The sequence below is a fragment of the Neofelis nebulosa genome, chromosome 3 (genome assembly GCF_028018385.1).
Source record: "Neofelis nebulosa isolate mNeoNeb1 chromosome 3, mNeoNeb1.pri, whole genome shotgun sequence".
Classification (NCBI taxonomy): Eukaryota; Metazoa; Chordata; class Mammalia; order Carnivora; family Felidae; genus Neofelis; species Neofelis nebulosa.
Window position 1 is genome coordinate 170,041,128 of NC_080784.1, and position 15,422 is coordinate 170,056,549.

Here is a 15,422-nt window from a genome sequence, read left to right on the forward strand (position 1 = left end):
TAATTTGGGCAAATTGATAGTCAAAAAATGACATCTCATTTTAATTTTTCAATTTTTTAATTAAGTAGGTTGTAATTTGGCACCATTTGAATATCTTTTCCTAGGGATATCCTTTCCATATTTTTAACTGGACTGTTTTAATTATTGTTGATTTATTGGAACCCTTTTAAAATTAGGGCTGTTATTTTTTGTCTATTACATATGGTGCAAATATCTTATTCCGGTGTGGTATTTGTTCTTTAACTGTAGCTTGTAGAAATATTTTTTTGCAGAGGACTTTTTTTTTCTATTTTTAATCTGTCAATTTTTTATAGTGTATGGTTTTCTTTCATGTTTATGGCAGCCTTTTTTACCCCAAGATAATAAACTGTTATTCTCTATTTCTCTTACTGATAATATTTACTTTTTTTTACTGGATATCAAAATAGAAAAAGAAGCAATGTAATAATTGTTAATACACATTATGGCTTGCGTAATGTGGCAGGCAATTTCCTAAGATCTTTACATTCACTAATCCATTTATTCTTCAAAACTGATCAGGTAGGTTTTTCTGACACTGTAGATAAGGACACTGAAGCACAAAGAGATGAAGAGGTCACTCAGCAGGTATATGGTGAGTAAGGAATCAGCCCTTTGGAGTTTACCACTTCACCCTGTTCAGTAAACCATAATGAATTAGTTGCTAATGCAAACAGGTTTACTTAAGAATTATGTTTGAATATCTCTTTGTTTCCAGTACTCCTGCATTGCATTCTGTGGGGGGATATGGTGGAAGGTTAAGTGCTTCTTTCTTCTCCACGGAATGAGAAACTAAGAAAGTTGTATCGTAACTTGAAAGCAAAGGAAAACAAGTACACCAGGCAATCAGAAAACGAGTTGCATACTTCAGAGATGGGAGTTTTGGGTGATAAAATTCACAGGTCATATAGCATGAAGGTTTTGGTTTTGAGAGTTCTCCTTACCTCTCTCTGAAAAATCAAGACTATATTGACTCAAAGGAGAGATTTGAAGGAACAGAGGTCACTGCATTTCTGATAGAAAAAGAAAAAGAATCTTCTCCAATAAGAAAAAAAAAAAGTACAATAATTCAATCTAGTACATTATGGCACCTAAGGGATCATCTGAAACAATCACATTATTTTAATAAAAAGGAAAAAGAACTTTATTGAGGAAAGTGATTTTACTTGCTACTGGTTCTGGGACTAGAACTCAGTTTGCTAGCTCCTAATTCAGTATACTTTCCACTACCTCCAGTTTTTCTGCTTCATATCCTTTATAATGTAATGGCTTTGATTGAAATAATTTTTAAACTGCTAATTAAGCAGTGACCCACCTTGATATTTTAAGGAACATATTTATGCTCATATTAAATTACAAGAAGTGTGTAGCTTCCAGAGGGGGGGGGGGTGGGGAAACAACCCTGACCTTGTAAAGTCCTTCCTGTATGGATTTGGTAGAAATTTCCAACTCCATTTCATCTTCTATATTTAGATACTTTAATAACATTCAAGGTTATAGGAAAATATTTCTGGCAGTGTTCCTTTTCTTTCATATGTTGTTTTTTACTCTATCGTGAAATGGAAAAAACAAACAAATAGAGCAGATGAAATCCAGAACATCCAATTAAATAATATTTACTGCGTAGAGAGGATCTTGACTATTATGCCAGATAAAATTATTCATTAGCTTTAATATTTCCTTTTATTTGGATGATACCCAAGGATAGCATTTATTCAAGCAAAAGGTACAGTGTATGAAATGAAATATCTACTTACAAATATATACAGAAGTCAATTGAATTTTTTTTCCTTCAATTTTAGGTTAGTTACAGAATGGTGGCCATTATGCGTAGTGTTCCCACTCACATCCTCTGAAGGATAAGTCCAATTCTGGTGACTCCTTTGAATAGAGTTTCTCATGGACTCTGACTTAATATTCTTTGCTCCTTTCAGTTGGGGCTTTAGGAGGGGAATCCTCTGACCTAAATATTCTTGTAATACACTTCAGCTGTTTGGTCTTTTATATTAAGAGCTAATGTAGTTGTTTTATGAAATTGGGTTAATCTTAAGAAAAATGCATCCATTCATTCTTTACACATTCAGATATTCATTCCTCTTTGTCTGTGGCAGTGATTTGGTGATGATGGATGAGAGGGAAGAGAAGGAGAAAAGGCTGGACTGAGGAAGGAAGAACAATGGCTGAATCCAGAGTAGTCTCAGAAGTGAAGCTGCCTGTGTTCCTTCCAGCACTTTCCTAATATGACATTAGTCAAATTATTTCACCTCTTTGCCTCTCACTTTCCTCATCTTTAAAAGGGGGACAAAGTGGTGTGGTAAAGAAAGAGATATCAAATAATAATGTAATGTGAGTGTTAACTATTTTTATATATTTGTTTTGAAGATTTTGTTTCTGTTTTCATTTTAAATGTCTTCTTTTCAATAACTGCCCTTAAATTGAGTTTTGTGAAAAATGGCATGACATCTTACAATGGAGGACTGTCTGTGAAAATAATATTTAACAATTTTATACCATTTAGAGTTTTCAAACTAAAGTTCTAAATGTGGAATTATTGAGTGTTATGACAATTTTATTTTTTAATTTACTTATTTTTTGAAGTTTATTTATTTATTTTGAGAGAGAGAGTGAGAGTGTGCAGCATGAACCAGAGAGTGGTGAAGAGAGAGGGAGAGATAAAATGTTAAGCAGGCTCCGTGCTGTCAGCACATAGAGCCAATGTGGGGCTCAATCTCACAAACCATGAGATCATGACCTGAGCAGAAATCAAGAGTCGGACACTTAACTGATTGAGCCATCCAGGTGTGCCAACACTCTTATAGAATAGCCATCATGGTCATTAATATCCTTATATAGACCAAGCCTATTATCCTAAGTTACACAAAGAGCAAGCTGAGACAGAAATGAAATATGAATCACATAAATTTTGCTCTTTTCATTTGATACTACCTTGCTGAGGACGTAGGTCCCTGATGGGGATAGAGAAAATGGGAATTTAAGAACATGTTAAGAGAAAGGAGCAATTAATTTCAGTTATTTCTAAATCCCTGAATCAATAAGTTTCATGGAGGAATTTGTGAACCAGAAGCTTTGCTTTTAAGGTGTTTTTTTTACTCTTATAAGTTTATTTATTTTGGGAGAGAGAGTGCAAGGGGGGGAGGGCAGAGAGAGAGCAAGAAAGAATCCCAACCAAGCTCTGCACTGTCAACATGGAGTGGTATGTGGGGCTCAAACCCATGAGCTGTGAGACCATGACTTGAGCTGAAATCAAGAGTTGGATGCTTAACTGACTGAGCCACCCAGGCGCCCCACTCCCACCTTTTTTTTTAAATCATAAAGACTAATACACCATGAAGTAGTTGAATTGTAAAGGCAGTCACAAGAGTCTCACTGGGGCAAAACAAAACAAAATGGTGCCTCTTTCCTTGTATTCTTTTTTTTTTTTTTTCATGAAATTTATTGTCAAATTGGTTTCCATACAACACCCAGTGCTCATCCCAAAAGGTGCCCTCCTCAATACCCATCCCCCACCCTCCCCTCCCTCCCACCCCCCATCAACCCTCAGTTTGTTCTCAGTTTTTAAGAGTCTCTTATGCTTTAGCTCTCTCCCACTCTAACCTCCTTTTTCTTCCCTTCCCCTCCCCCATGGGTTTCTGTTAAGTTTCTCAGGATCCACCTAAGAGTGAAAACATATGGTATCTGTCTTTCTCTGTATGGCTTATTTCACTTAGAATAACACTCTCCAGTTAATCTGGGTTTCTTGATTGTGTCCATACCCTCAATAGGTAGACCAAATAATTTTTTAAATTTTTTTAACGTTTATTTATTTTTGAGAGAAAGAGACAGAGCGTGAGGGGGGAGAGGGACAGAGAGAGAGGGAGACACAGAATCCAAAGCAGGCTCCAGGCTCTGAGTTATCAGCACAGAGCCCGACACAGGGCTTGAACTCACGAACCTTGAGATCATGACCTGAGCTGAAGTCGGACGCTCAGACGACTGAGCCACCCAGGTGCCCCTGTAGACCAAATAATTCTCACTGAGCCACTGGATAGTAATTTATTCTAGTTATGTTAAATACTCTATTTGTGTAGAAGTCACATTCTACACATTCTACACATTCTAGACAGCTGTAGCAGTTAAATTCACTAACACACAAATGAAAACAATTTCTTACTGGAAAACATATTGCAAAGTCCATAGAGGATTACAATAGGATTAGAACCACCCATAGTGCCAGGGAATATTTTTAAAATTATGTGTAAAGTTATGTTGACTAATTTAGTAAATTTGACATCATAAACTATTAAGAGCAGGGATTAGAGTTACTAAAAATGGAAGCAATGTGTCATGGTTCCTAACGAGGAAGAAAACACCAGAAGCAACATGCCCAGCAATAAAGCAAATGTCTTCATTGATCGCACTAACTCCTGAAGGCATGACCTTATTACTGCATAGGTCAGTAATCAATATTTCTAATGACTGTACTATAAAGAAAAAGCATACATTATATTTGGGTATTCCCTGTTTTAAGACGTAGGAAAGCTTATAAGATATTTCTCAACAATGTTAGTAATTTTAAAAATAATGTTTTATTAGATAAAAGGGTAAACTTTAGACTTATCTGGAAATAAGGGCAGCTGGGTGGCTCAAGCAGTTAAGTGTCCGACTTCAGCTTAGGTCATGATCTCACGGTCTGTGGGTTCCAGCCCCACATCGGGCTCTGTGCTGACAACCGGAGCCTGGAGCCTGCTTCAGATTGTGTCTCCCTCTCTCTCTGTCCCTCTCTGTCCCTCCCCCACTTGCACTCTGTCTCTCTCTCTCTCTCAAAAATAAATAAACATTAAAAAAATGTTTTAGGGGCGCCTGGGTGGCGCAGTCGGTTAAGCGTCCGACTTCAGCCAGGTCACGATCTCGCGGTCCGTGAGTTCGAGCCCCGCGTCAGGCTCTGGGCTGATGGCTCGGAGCCTGGAGCCTGTTTCCGATTCTGTGTCTCCCTCTCTCTCTGCCCCTCCCCCGTTCATGCTCTGTCTCTCTCTGTCCCAAAAATAAATAAAAAACGTTGAAAAAAAAAAAAATTAAAAAAAAAAAATGTTTTAATTAAAAAAAAAGACATTGCAAAATTAAATATGCTTAAGCCTGGAAGCTGATACAATTAAAATTTTATCATAGAAAATTAGTATAGTTTGTTTATAAGAGGTTGGAGGAAGAGAGGCAAGTTGTATGTTATTGGGGGGGGGGAACCCAAAACCAAAAAACTGACCAAATAAAGAAGTAGGTTAGTGATGAAAAGATTGGGAAAGATGGAGTTGTGTATGAATGTTAGAAAACTAACTTTTGCTCAGGTTGACTATATCCAAGATATTTTTAATCTTAGTGTGGGTTGCAGGATGACTAATAAAAATGCTTACATAATCCAAAGCAAATTTTCCAGTCATGATAGCATGACTGGGGCTGGAGTAGCTGTGTCTCAGTAAATCACTAGAGCATTGGATAAAATAGGTTAAACATTGGGCAGTGGGAAATGCAAGACGGTGATCACAGAAAGAAGAGAATACAATGAGGAGAGCCCTATTATCTTGGCATTTTCCCTGAAAACATGTTCCTAACCATGATGCAAGGAAGAGAAGCCAAGACATAATCCAGTGGTCTCTCTGGTTGAAGGGACATAAATAGTATTTGGAGAGGTCCAGACTGCTGGAATTTGCAAGGCAGGAGGGAGGTATGGAGCAAAAGAGCTCCAGAACTCTAATTAGTGGTATCATTGGGTCTATCCTTGAATACCAAGCTGGTCAGGTGTAGAGGGAAATTCCATGAGGATGACTTGGGAATGAGTAGGGAGTTATAAGTTGATCAACTTTCAGAGGTCACCCAAGACTAGGAGATGTTTCAAGCAAGAGTAGGGAGAACTGTTTGAACATCTGAGACATTCATAAAAAAACCCATAAGGGTGACACCTTAGAAACAGATGTAAATTTAGCTTAGAATAAAAGCTACACTACCCCCTCCCCAATAAAACAACCCTAAAAGAAGCCTCAAAAGGATTAGCCTGATCTTCACATAACTGCCTCTCAGAATATAAGTCTAACACACATTTTTTAAAGTCAGCAAAAGGCAGTACTCAATAATATAACATTCATGATGTCTAGAAATAAACAAACAAAAATTACTAGATATGCCAAGAAAAATATAACTTAATTCCTTTAGGAAAAAAATCAGATAATAGAAAGTAGTATAAAAATTACAGAGATATGGAAAAATCAGAAAATGACTTAAATCACTTGTAATAAAAAGACTCAGGATTTAAAGGAAAACATGAACATAACAACAATAGGCATGGAATCTATAAAAGAGAATTAAATGGAACTTTTAAAGCTGAAATATAAAAGATATGAAAGGAAAATTCATGAATTGGATTAATAGCAGTTTAGAGAGTAGAGAAAAAAATCAATGAATTTGAAGACATAGAAATAGAAACTATCAAAATTGAAGCACAAGGGTAAAAAATAATATAAAAATAAAAATAGACCCCCAGGGATCTATGGGATCTGTAAGACACTATCATGTACTGTAAAGAGGAGAGGGGGAAGAAATTTTTCTTAAAAAGTAACAATCAAATTTTTCCAAATTTGATTGAAATTATAACAAACATATCTACAAATATCAGAGAACCCAAAGTGGCATAAAAACAAAGAAAGGCAAAGCAAAGTACATCATAAGCTAATTGCTAAGAATCAGAATTAAAGAGAAAATCATAAAAAGAGTAATAAAAGGAGGGCATGTCATATTTGGGAGTGGGGTGGGGAATATCAGATTTATTACATATATTTCATCATAAATAATTCAAGATAAAAGACAGTGGAATATATTTTTAAGAATGATGAAGAAGAGAAATAAACTAAATCTAGATTTCTATATCCAGCTAAAGTTTCCTTCAAAATGAAGGTGAAATATAGATTTTCTTTTCCAGAGAATCAAAACCTAAGAGAATTTATCACCAACAAACCTGTACTACAAGGAACGTTAAAGGAAATTTCGAACTGAGGGAAACTGATATAACGTAAAGAAAATGCTTGTGTTCCTACCGGTGACCAGGCAAGAAGTTCGCTGGATTCCTAAGCCCATTTGTTCCTTTCAACTATTTATTCCAAAGACAAAAACAAAAACTATAATCTATTTCATGTTTTATTTCTTTTTTAGACTATGGCTTTATAGGCAAAGAGGAATGGACATATAATGGAGTTTAAATTTTGACAAAATAAAGTGAAACTAAAATGTTGAATAAAGAATGATTCTTTTCAGCTCAATCTGATAACTATAATTGATGCCATGCCTCCGTATTCAGTAGAGGTCTAGGCAGAGAGATAATGTAAAGTTACTGAAAGGTCAGATTCATGTTTTAAGGATCTTACAGACTTTTTGTCCTATGAGAACATACTGATACTTTACATTAATGATATTTTCTCGATTGTTATACTGTCAGAGTAACAGAACCTCATTTTTTATATCATGCCATCTAAAGGAAATATTGGGTGGAATACCAGTGTATAAAATTAATGGAAAATAAAAAAGGCAAGTGTGAGGGGATGTGAGCCTGAAGCCCTTGAAACTCAGAACTCAGTGTTTTATTCATTTCAGAAATCTCCACAGAGGTCTAGGGCTCCTGCTGAGATCCCCACACCTCCTTGGAACCTTAGATTCATGAGCACACAATTGAAGGTCGATAACAAAGATAATTTTGCAGCAGTCTCCATTATTTTTTCTGAACAAATGGCCAAAATGATACAGAAATCTAACTTGGTTTTGATGCTAACTAAAGGGTTTGTTTAGATACTTTTAATGCACAAAATATTTTTAATAGCCAAAAATTGAACTAATTTCAGTCCTGTGGTGAAAATATCAGATCATCTAACCCATAATAATATCTTCAGAACATCATTTATTCATGCATGCCACAGTTACTTCTAAGAGCCAGGAGCTGTTCTAAAGGCTAAGGATAAAACAGCAAATAAGATAAAGTCTGTGTTCTTATTAAACTTGCATCGTGGGGAAGGAGATTTAAAAAAAAATTGACCAATTTAAAAAAATCGATATGTATGTCAAGTAAAATTATATATGAGGGCAGAGCACAGTAAAGGCATTGATAGGGGATTGGGAAAGCTGAGGAGCTATATTTGAACAGATATCTGAATGAAATTGATATACCGAGTGAATCAAAATTTACCCTTTGAGTGTTCCATGCAGCCCACATGGAGTTCATTGGCTGTGATAATGGTTGTATGCAAGTGATGGGGACAGAAGTCTGCAGCGGATAGGATAGGAGGAGAGATAAGGAAGAAAGTAGATATTGACAGCTGTTTCAAGGTCTTTGACTGAATTAGAGCAGAAAATCAATGTTTGTTAAATAAATGATAGAAAGGATGGGCTAGTTTTCCTGATTCATTTTAATGCCATTTTTACATTGATGGCATTTCATAGATTAGTGGCTATCAAAATTTTTCTAAACAACAAAAATGTTTTATTCATTTTGGCAAAATATGAGCCATCATCCATAAACAGATATCCTTAGGACATCACTAAATAATCTTATGAAGTTGTTAGCTTGCATATCACCAGATGATGTTACCTTGAAATATTTAACGAGGATTTACTATTGCAAAGACTAGCATTTATGTTTATATATAAATATATACACACGCTGTCCTTAACCTGATGATACATTTACTCTAGGAATAAATGAAAACAAATGGGCGCGGAAAACAAAGGAACATGTGACTTTCCATGAGTGTTCCCCCAATTGGTTGGTTTCATTTTGTTTTTAATCTAAATGATGGAGCAACATTTGCTGGGGTGATCAGGAGGAGGTGGACTGTTAAGATTTCACATAATGGGTACAATTTTAATGGCTGAAAAAGTATTGGGAGAATGAGTATGTTGTAGAGAAAGAATTTAAAATAGGGTCAGAGGTAGGGCTCGTGGGTGGCTCAGTTGGCTCAGCGTCCTACTTGGGCTTAGGGCATGATCTCACGGTTTGTGAATTTGAGCCCCATGTTGGACTCTGTGCTGACAGCTCAGAGCCTGGAGCCTGCTTTGGAGTCTATGTCTCTCTCTTCTCTCTGCCCTTCCCCTGCTTCTCTCTCTCTCTCTCTCTCTCTCTCTCTCACAAATATAAATAAACATTAAATAAATTTAAAAAGGGTCAGAGGTAAGGCATTAGGCAGGAGAGTATGAGACATATCCATGGAATGGTAAATGATCTGATTGATGAAGGCAGAGGAGAAATAACAGTAAAAGGAAATTAAAATGTATTAAGTGTTTTTGTGCCCTAAAATTATCTCAGTAAACTTTTGCAAAACACACCTCAGGCATTCTTATTTTACTAATGGGGAAATAAAGATGAAAAAACATACCTAGCAAGCGGTAGATAGAAACTGCATTCTAAATCTTCTCTGGCTCTGAAGTGCCTTTTCTACTGCACTTTACTATTTGGGTAAACCAATAAAGAATGACCGGACTCAGATTTTGGTGCACTTTCAATGCTGAGTTAAAGAATTTCAACTTCATTTATTAAATAGTAAATATGTGGAGTGCCTGTGTGTCTCAATCAGTTGAGCGTCTGACCCTTGATTTTGGCTCAGGTCATGATCTCACGGTTGGTGGGATAGAGCCCCAAGTCGGGCTCCACTCTGACAGCATGGAGCCTGCTTGGGATTCTCTCTCCCTCTCTCTGTGACCTTCCCCTGCTTTGCTCACTCTCTCTCTGTCTCAGAGTAAATAAATTTTAAAAATATGTAGTAAGTAATAATATTAAATAATATTGAAGGCTTTTGAGTAGACATTGGTATAATCAGAATTGTGCTTTGGAAAATTAATCAGGTAGCTGAGTAGAACTGAGTGGTATGAAGAAGGCAGGATAGAACCCACCAAGCATAAGTCAAATGTAGTCGTGTCAGTGGAAAGTATTGAGGGGATGGCAGCCATGGGGGTGTGCCACTCAGCTATACTTTCCAGAAAGAACCTGCTGGTCAGAGTTGGTGGACAATTCCTACTGTTAATGCTTTCAGGATCCACACCTGCTTTTGAACCAAGGCCATGCTTTTCTTGGGCAGCTCTACCAATGGCTGAGCATGTCAGGGGTTCTAGAGCTTGGCCATTTCTGAACAATGTGGAACTCCTATAATAGGAGGTCCTTGCTCCAAAGTTTTGTGTAAACCAAGACTTTGTTAGATCTTAACTGTGTTTTGAGGCTTTCTTCGTCCAATCCTGCATCCCTTCTCCAACCAAAGCCTTTTCTTAACATTTTACACATCTATATCACACTCTGAAGTCTTACCCTACCCATTGTTTCTTCTTCCCCTTTTATCTTTCACAGGTATCATCCCCAACAAATCTCATGTGCTTCTAACTCTATCTCAGAGATGTTCATCCCATGATAGTTAATGTGTGAACATCAAAATGCGAAGACAGATGCTAGAACTGTTGCTGGATAATGATGATGATATAATGATGATGATTATGATGATGATGATGATGGTGATAAAACTGACTTTAACATCACTTAAGTTTTTCTGTAGTAGCAGCCAAAAATGCAGTTTATAAATGTACAGTTTCAGGAACTGACAATGTATCCAAAGAGATGGACTCTAAGAAAGAGAGAAAAAGAAAAAAAATAAAGGAGGCTCAAGGGTAGCAAGAGGAGATCTGTGCCAGCAGAGAAGAGTTTCATTGAGGAGACGGGAATCAATATCGTAAATGCTGCCAAGCTGGAAAGGAGGGTGAACACAGCCCAAAGGTCCTGTAACCTGCTTTGTGTGTGTGTGTGTGTGTGTGCTTTGTTTTTGTTTTGTTTTGTTTCTTTCTGAAATGTTAACTATTCTTTTTAAATTATTTTAGTTATTTTTATTTTTAATGTGAAATTTATTGTCAAATTGGTTTCCATACAACACCCAGTGCTCATCCCAACAGGTGCCCTCCTCAACACCCATCACCCACCCTCCCCTCCCACCCGCCATCAACCCTCAGATTGTTCTCAGTTTTTAAGAGTCTTATGGTTTGGCTCCCTCCCTCTCTAACTTTTTTTTCCCTTCCCCTCCCCCATAGTCTTCTGTTAAGTTTCTCAGGATCCACATAAGAGTGAAAACATATGGTAACTATTCTTAATGTGAGCATAAATGACTACAAGCAACAGGGACTGAGAGGGGTCACTAATCTAAAATCTTGGGTTTAGAACTTAATGATGTGAAAATCCCTGAGGAAATATCTCTTCCCACCTGAAGCAGTAGATGTATCTTTTCTTATAAGTAATTTTGATAAGGAATTAATATAAGAAACATAACCAACTGTAGTTAAGACCTACAGATACTCATTATTAGAAAACCATTGATCAAAAGTACAGAAACTTTGAAGATACACATACACATACACGTACACGTTTAGTTTGCCTTTGTCTTTGTGATTCTGGCTGGTTTGCGTGCATTTTCTACCCTGGGTGAAACAAATGGAACTAGACATAATATCTCCTTAACTTGGGTCACACCTATATTTTCTAGAGTGTGGCTTCCAGATTGGTGTTACATACGCCATCTGCATTATTGCAGTTATTTAAAACTGTGTTAAGAAAGGGGAAGTTAGAAAAATAGAGTTTTGGATAATGGCTTTACTTATCTAATATTTAGACCAATTAACTGTGTCATTTTCTGTCGTGATTTTCGCAGCTGACCTACAATCTTTACCATACAAAGTTGTGTGCTCATTTTTATGTAATACAGTCATTTTAATTATGTTTTTAACTCTGTCCTTCTATGTTATTTGAAGCTAGACACACTCATCAGGAAGGAATAGTATATTTCCAAGTAAAATTGGGCTGTAATTCCTGTACCTGCTGGGTGTATTCAGGGAACAGTTCTGTGTATTCAGGGAACAGTTCTCCAACTGTGATATTAATATTACATTATTTATCATGAAGGAAACTTGCTGACTTATTTCAAGTGAAAGGCCAAGATTATGCCCTACAGGGTTAATAATGGCATTTATTTTTTTTTTGTATGAAAGTATTGATGTAATTATTTTGTTAATGGTACCAGGAGAAACATATGGCTGCCTATATTACCATTAGCATGATTCTGGTTCATACATGTAATATTAACTTATATTTAAAACTAATTTTAAAATCTTACAACTGAGAAGATTTGTGTAAAATTCTTATATTGATCATAAATGTCAGAATGTTGATAATGCTGATATACTTTTATATAACTCTCTCATTAATTCTACTAAGGATGCATACAAAAATTGTGACATTTGCTAATGATTTACTGAGTTTTAGGGCTAAGTAAGCATGTTTGGTTAAAAAAAAATACCTCAGGAATGCTGCATAAAACAATGGAGGATTAATAGTCAAACTGAGGAATTTCTCCACAGAACTGTTCAAAGTTCAAATTTAAGGATGGAGGCTGGAAGGTCTGCATTGGCCAGTAGCTCTTGCTGTCTTCAGGAGTGCATGCATTCTGGCTTTGGTTGTCACTGATTAGTACCCAGAAAAAACTGGATCACTTGCATCATTTTTGCTTTATGCTGCCATTGTTTTGGTGCTGTCGGTCTTTTAATTTAGCTAGTGTAGTGAGTTTTTGGTGGTATCTTGTGGTTATTTTTGGTTATTATTTCCATGATGATATTGAACACCCTGTATATGCTTATTGGCCACTTGTGCTTTTTAAAATTTTTAAAGTATCTTTTCCAGTTGTTTTTCCATTGGGGGGGCTATCTTTTAATTATTTTGAATAATGCTTTTATGTTTTGGTACAAATATTTTGTCAGGTGATTATTCAACAATTGGTTAATTTCCAAGTAGTTGGCAATTATCTGAAATACAATTTTTAATTGAATGTTGCTGTGGTCAAATGGCATATCATATATGATTTAAATCCTTTCAAAGTCTTGATCTCCCTTGATATATGTGCCTTCTCAACATTTTATTATATTGTTCTCAAATTGTCAATTACTTTAAGTTGGTTGATAATATTGTTAAAATATTTTATATCCGTAGGGATTTATCCTTTCTCTTTGTTTTATCAGTTACTGAGAGAAGAGGTTTAAATCTTTCAACTATAATTGTAGAACTGTCTATTTCTCACTATAATTGTGTAATTTTGTTTTATGTATTTTGAAGTTCCACTATTAGGTACATATACATTTAAAATTGTTATATCTTCCTGATAAATTGATCCTTTTATTGTTTAAATCATCTCTGTTTTTTTTATAGTACTCCTTAATCAGAGATCAGTTTGATATTTACCACTACAACTTTTTAAGGATTAGTGTTATCAAGTAGTAACTTTTACTATCTGTCTGCTTTTAAACCATCTCTGTATTTATATTTATTTTAATGTGTGACTGTTAAGGATAATATGTGCTCAACTCTTGTTTTTTTTTTTTTCAACTCTTGTTTTTTAATCCACTGTGATAATTGCTCCTTTTAATTAAGAGAGCTAATAAATTTATGATTAATGTAATTACTATATGGTTGATTGTCAGCCAATTTGCTAATTTTTTCTATTTGTGCTATTTTATCTTTGTTTCTTTGCCCCTTCTACCTTGCTCTTTCCTGAGTGGCTGTAAATATTCTATAATATATCTCCTGTTGGTTATTATTTTTTTTAGATTTATTTATTGTTTAATTTACATCCAAGTTAGTTAGTATATGGTGCAACAATGATTTCAGGAGTAGATTCCTTAGTGCCCCTTACCCATTCAGACCATCCCCCTTCCCACAACTCCTCCAGCAACCCTCTGTTTGTTCTCTATATTTAAGAGTCTTTTATGTTTTGTCCCCCTCCCTGTTTTTATATTATTTTTGCTTACCTTCACTTATGTTCATCTGTTTTGTATCTTAAATTCCTCATATAAGTGAAGTCATATGATATTTGTCTTTCTCTGACTAATTTCGTTTAGCATAAAACCCTCCAGTTCCTTCCATGTAGTTGTAAACGGCAAGATTTCATTATTTTTGATTGCTGAGTCATACTCTTGTATATACATACCACATCTTCTTTATCCACTCATCTGTTGATGGACATTTGGGCTCTTTCCATACTTTGTCTATTGTTGATAGTGCTGCCATAAACATTGGGTGCATGTGCCCCTTCGAAACAGCACACCTGTATCCCTTGGATAAATAGTAGTGCAATTGCTGGGTTATAGGGTAGTTCTATTTTTAATTTTTTGAGGAACCTCCAACATGTTTTCCACCATGGCTGCACCAGTTCGCATTCCCACCGGCAGTGCAAAAGAGATCCTCTTTCTCTGCATCCTCGCCAACATCTCTTTTGCCTGAGTTGTTAATGTTAGCCACTCTGACAGGTGTAAGGTGATATCTCATTGTAGTTTTGATTTGTATTTCCCTGATGATGAGTGATGTTGAGCATTGTTTCATGTGTCAGTTGGCCATCTGGATGTCTTCTTCAGAGAAGTGTCTATTCATGTCTTTTGCCCGTTTCTTCACTGGAGTATTTGGTTTTTGGGTGTTGAGTTTGATAATTTCTTTATAGATTGGATACTAACCCTTAGCTGATATGTCATTTGCAAATATTCTCTCCCATTCCATCGGTTGCCTTTCAGTTTTGCTGATTGTTTCCTTTGCTGTGCAGAAGCTTTTTTTTTTGATGAGGTCCCAATAGTTTATTTTTGCTTTTGTTTCCCTTGCCTCCAGAGATGTGTTCAGTAAGAAGTTGCTGCTACCGAAGTCAAAGAGGTTTTTGCCTACTTTATCCTCTAGGATTTTGATGGTTTCCTGTCTCACATTCAGGTCCTTCATCCATTTTGAGTTTATTTTTGTGTATGGTGTAAGAAAGTGGTCCATGTTCATTTTTCTGCATGTCGCTGTCCAGGTTTCCCAGCACCACTTGCTGAAGAGACTGTCTTTATTCCATTGGATGTTCTTTCCTGCTTTGTCAAAGATTAGTTGGCCATATGTTTGTAGGTCCATTTCTGGGTTCTCTATTCTGTTCCATTGGTCTGAGTGTCTGTTTTTGTGCCATTTACAGTTGCACCAAAAACCATAGAATACCTAGGAATAAACATAACCAAAGAGGTGAAAAATGTATATACTCATTATTTATTTTTAATTTACATAGTGAAATTTACTTTTTTATGGCTATATAGATTTTTAAAAAATGAACAGAATTATGCCACTACCATAATCAATATAATAGAATGTTCTATTAATTCCCTGTATAGTCAACCAGTTTTCTCACAGCCATTCATCTGTTCTCTATCCCTGTATTTTTGCCCTTTTAAGAATATGATACAGATGGAATCAGATAGTATATAGCCTTTGGGTCCAACTCTTTGACTTGAATATGCATTCAAGAGTCATTTGTATTGTTGCATGTATTTATAGCTCATTCCTTGTT

General features: G+C 35.9%; 1 protein-coding gene across 2 annotated transcripts in view; it reads left to right on the plus strand.

Annotated features, from left to right (window-relative positions):
- Window positions 1-15,422, plus strand: part of KCTD8 (potassium channel tetramerization domain containing 8) — a 254,926-nt gene that overhangs the window by 100,364 nt on the left and 139,140 nt on the right. The window contains exon 2 of one of the 2 annotated variants that reach the window (XM_058722717.1): window positions 2,130-3,020. The exons of the other annotated variant lie outside the window; for it this stretch is intronic. Coding sequence (XP_058578700.1) covers window positions 2,130-2,140 — 11 coding nt within the window. The 3' untranslated portion in view covers window positions 2,141-3,020. Of the gene's footprint in view, window positions 1-2,129; window positions 3,021-15,422 lie in introns of those variants that run through there. 2 annotated transcript variants of the gene reach the window in all.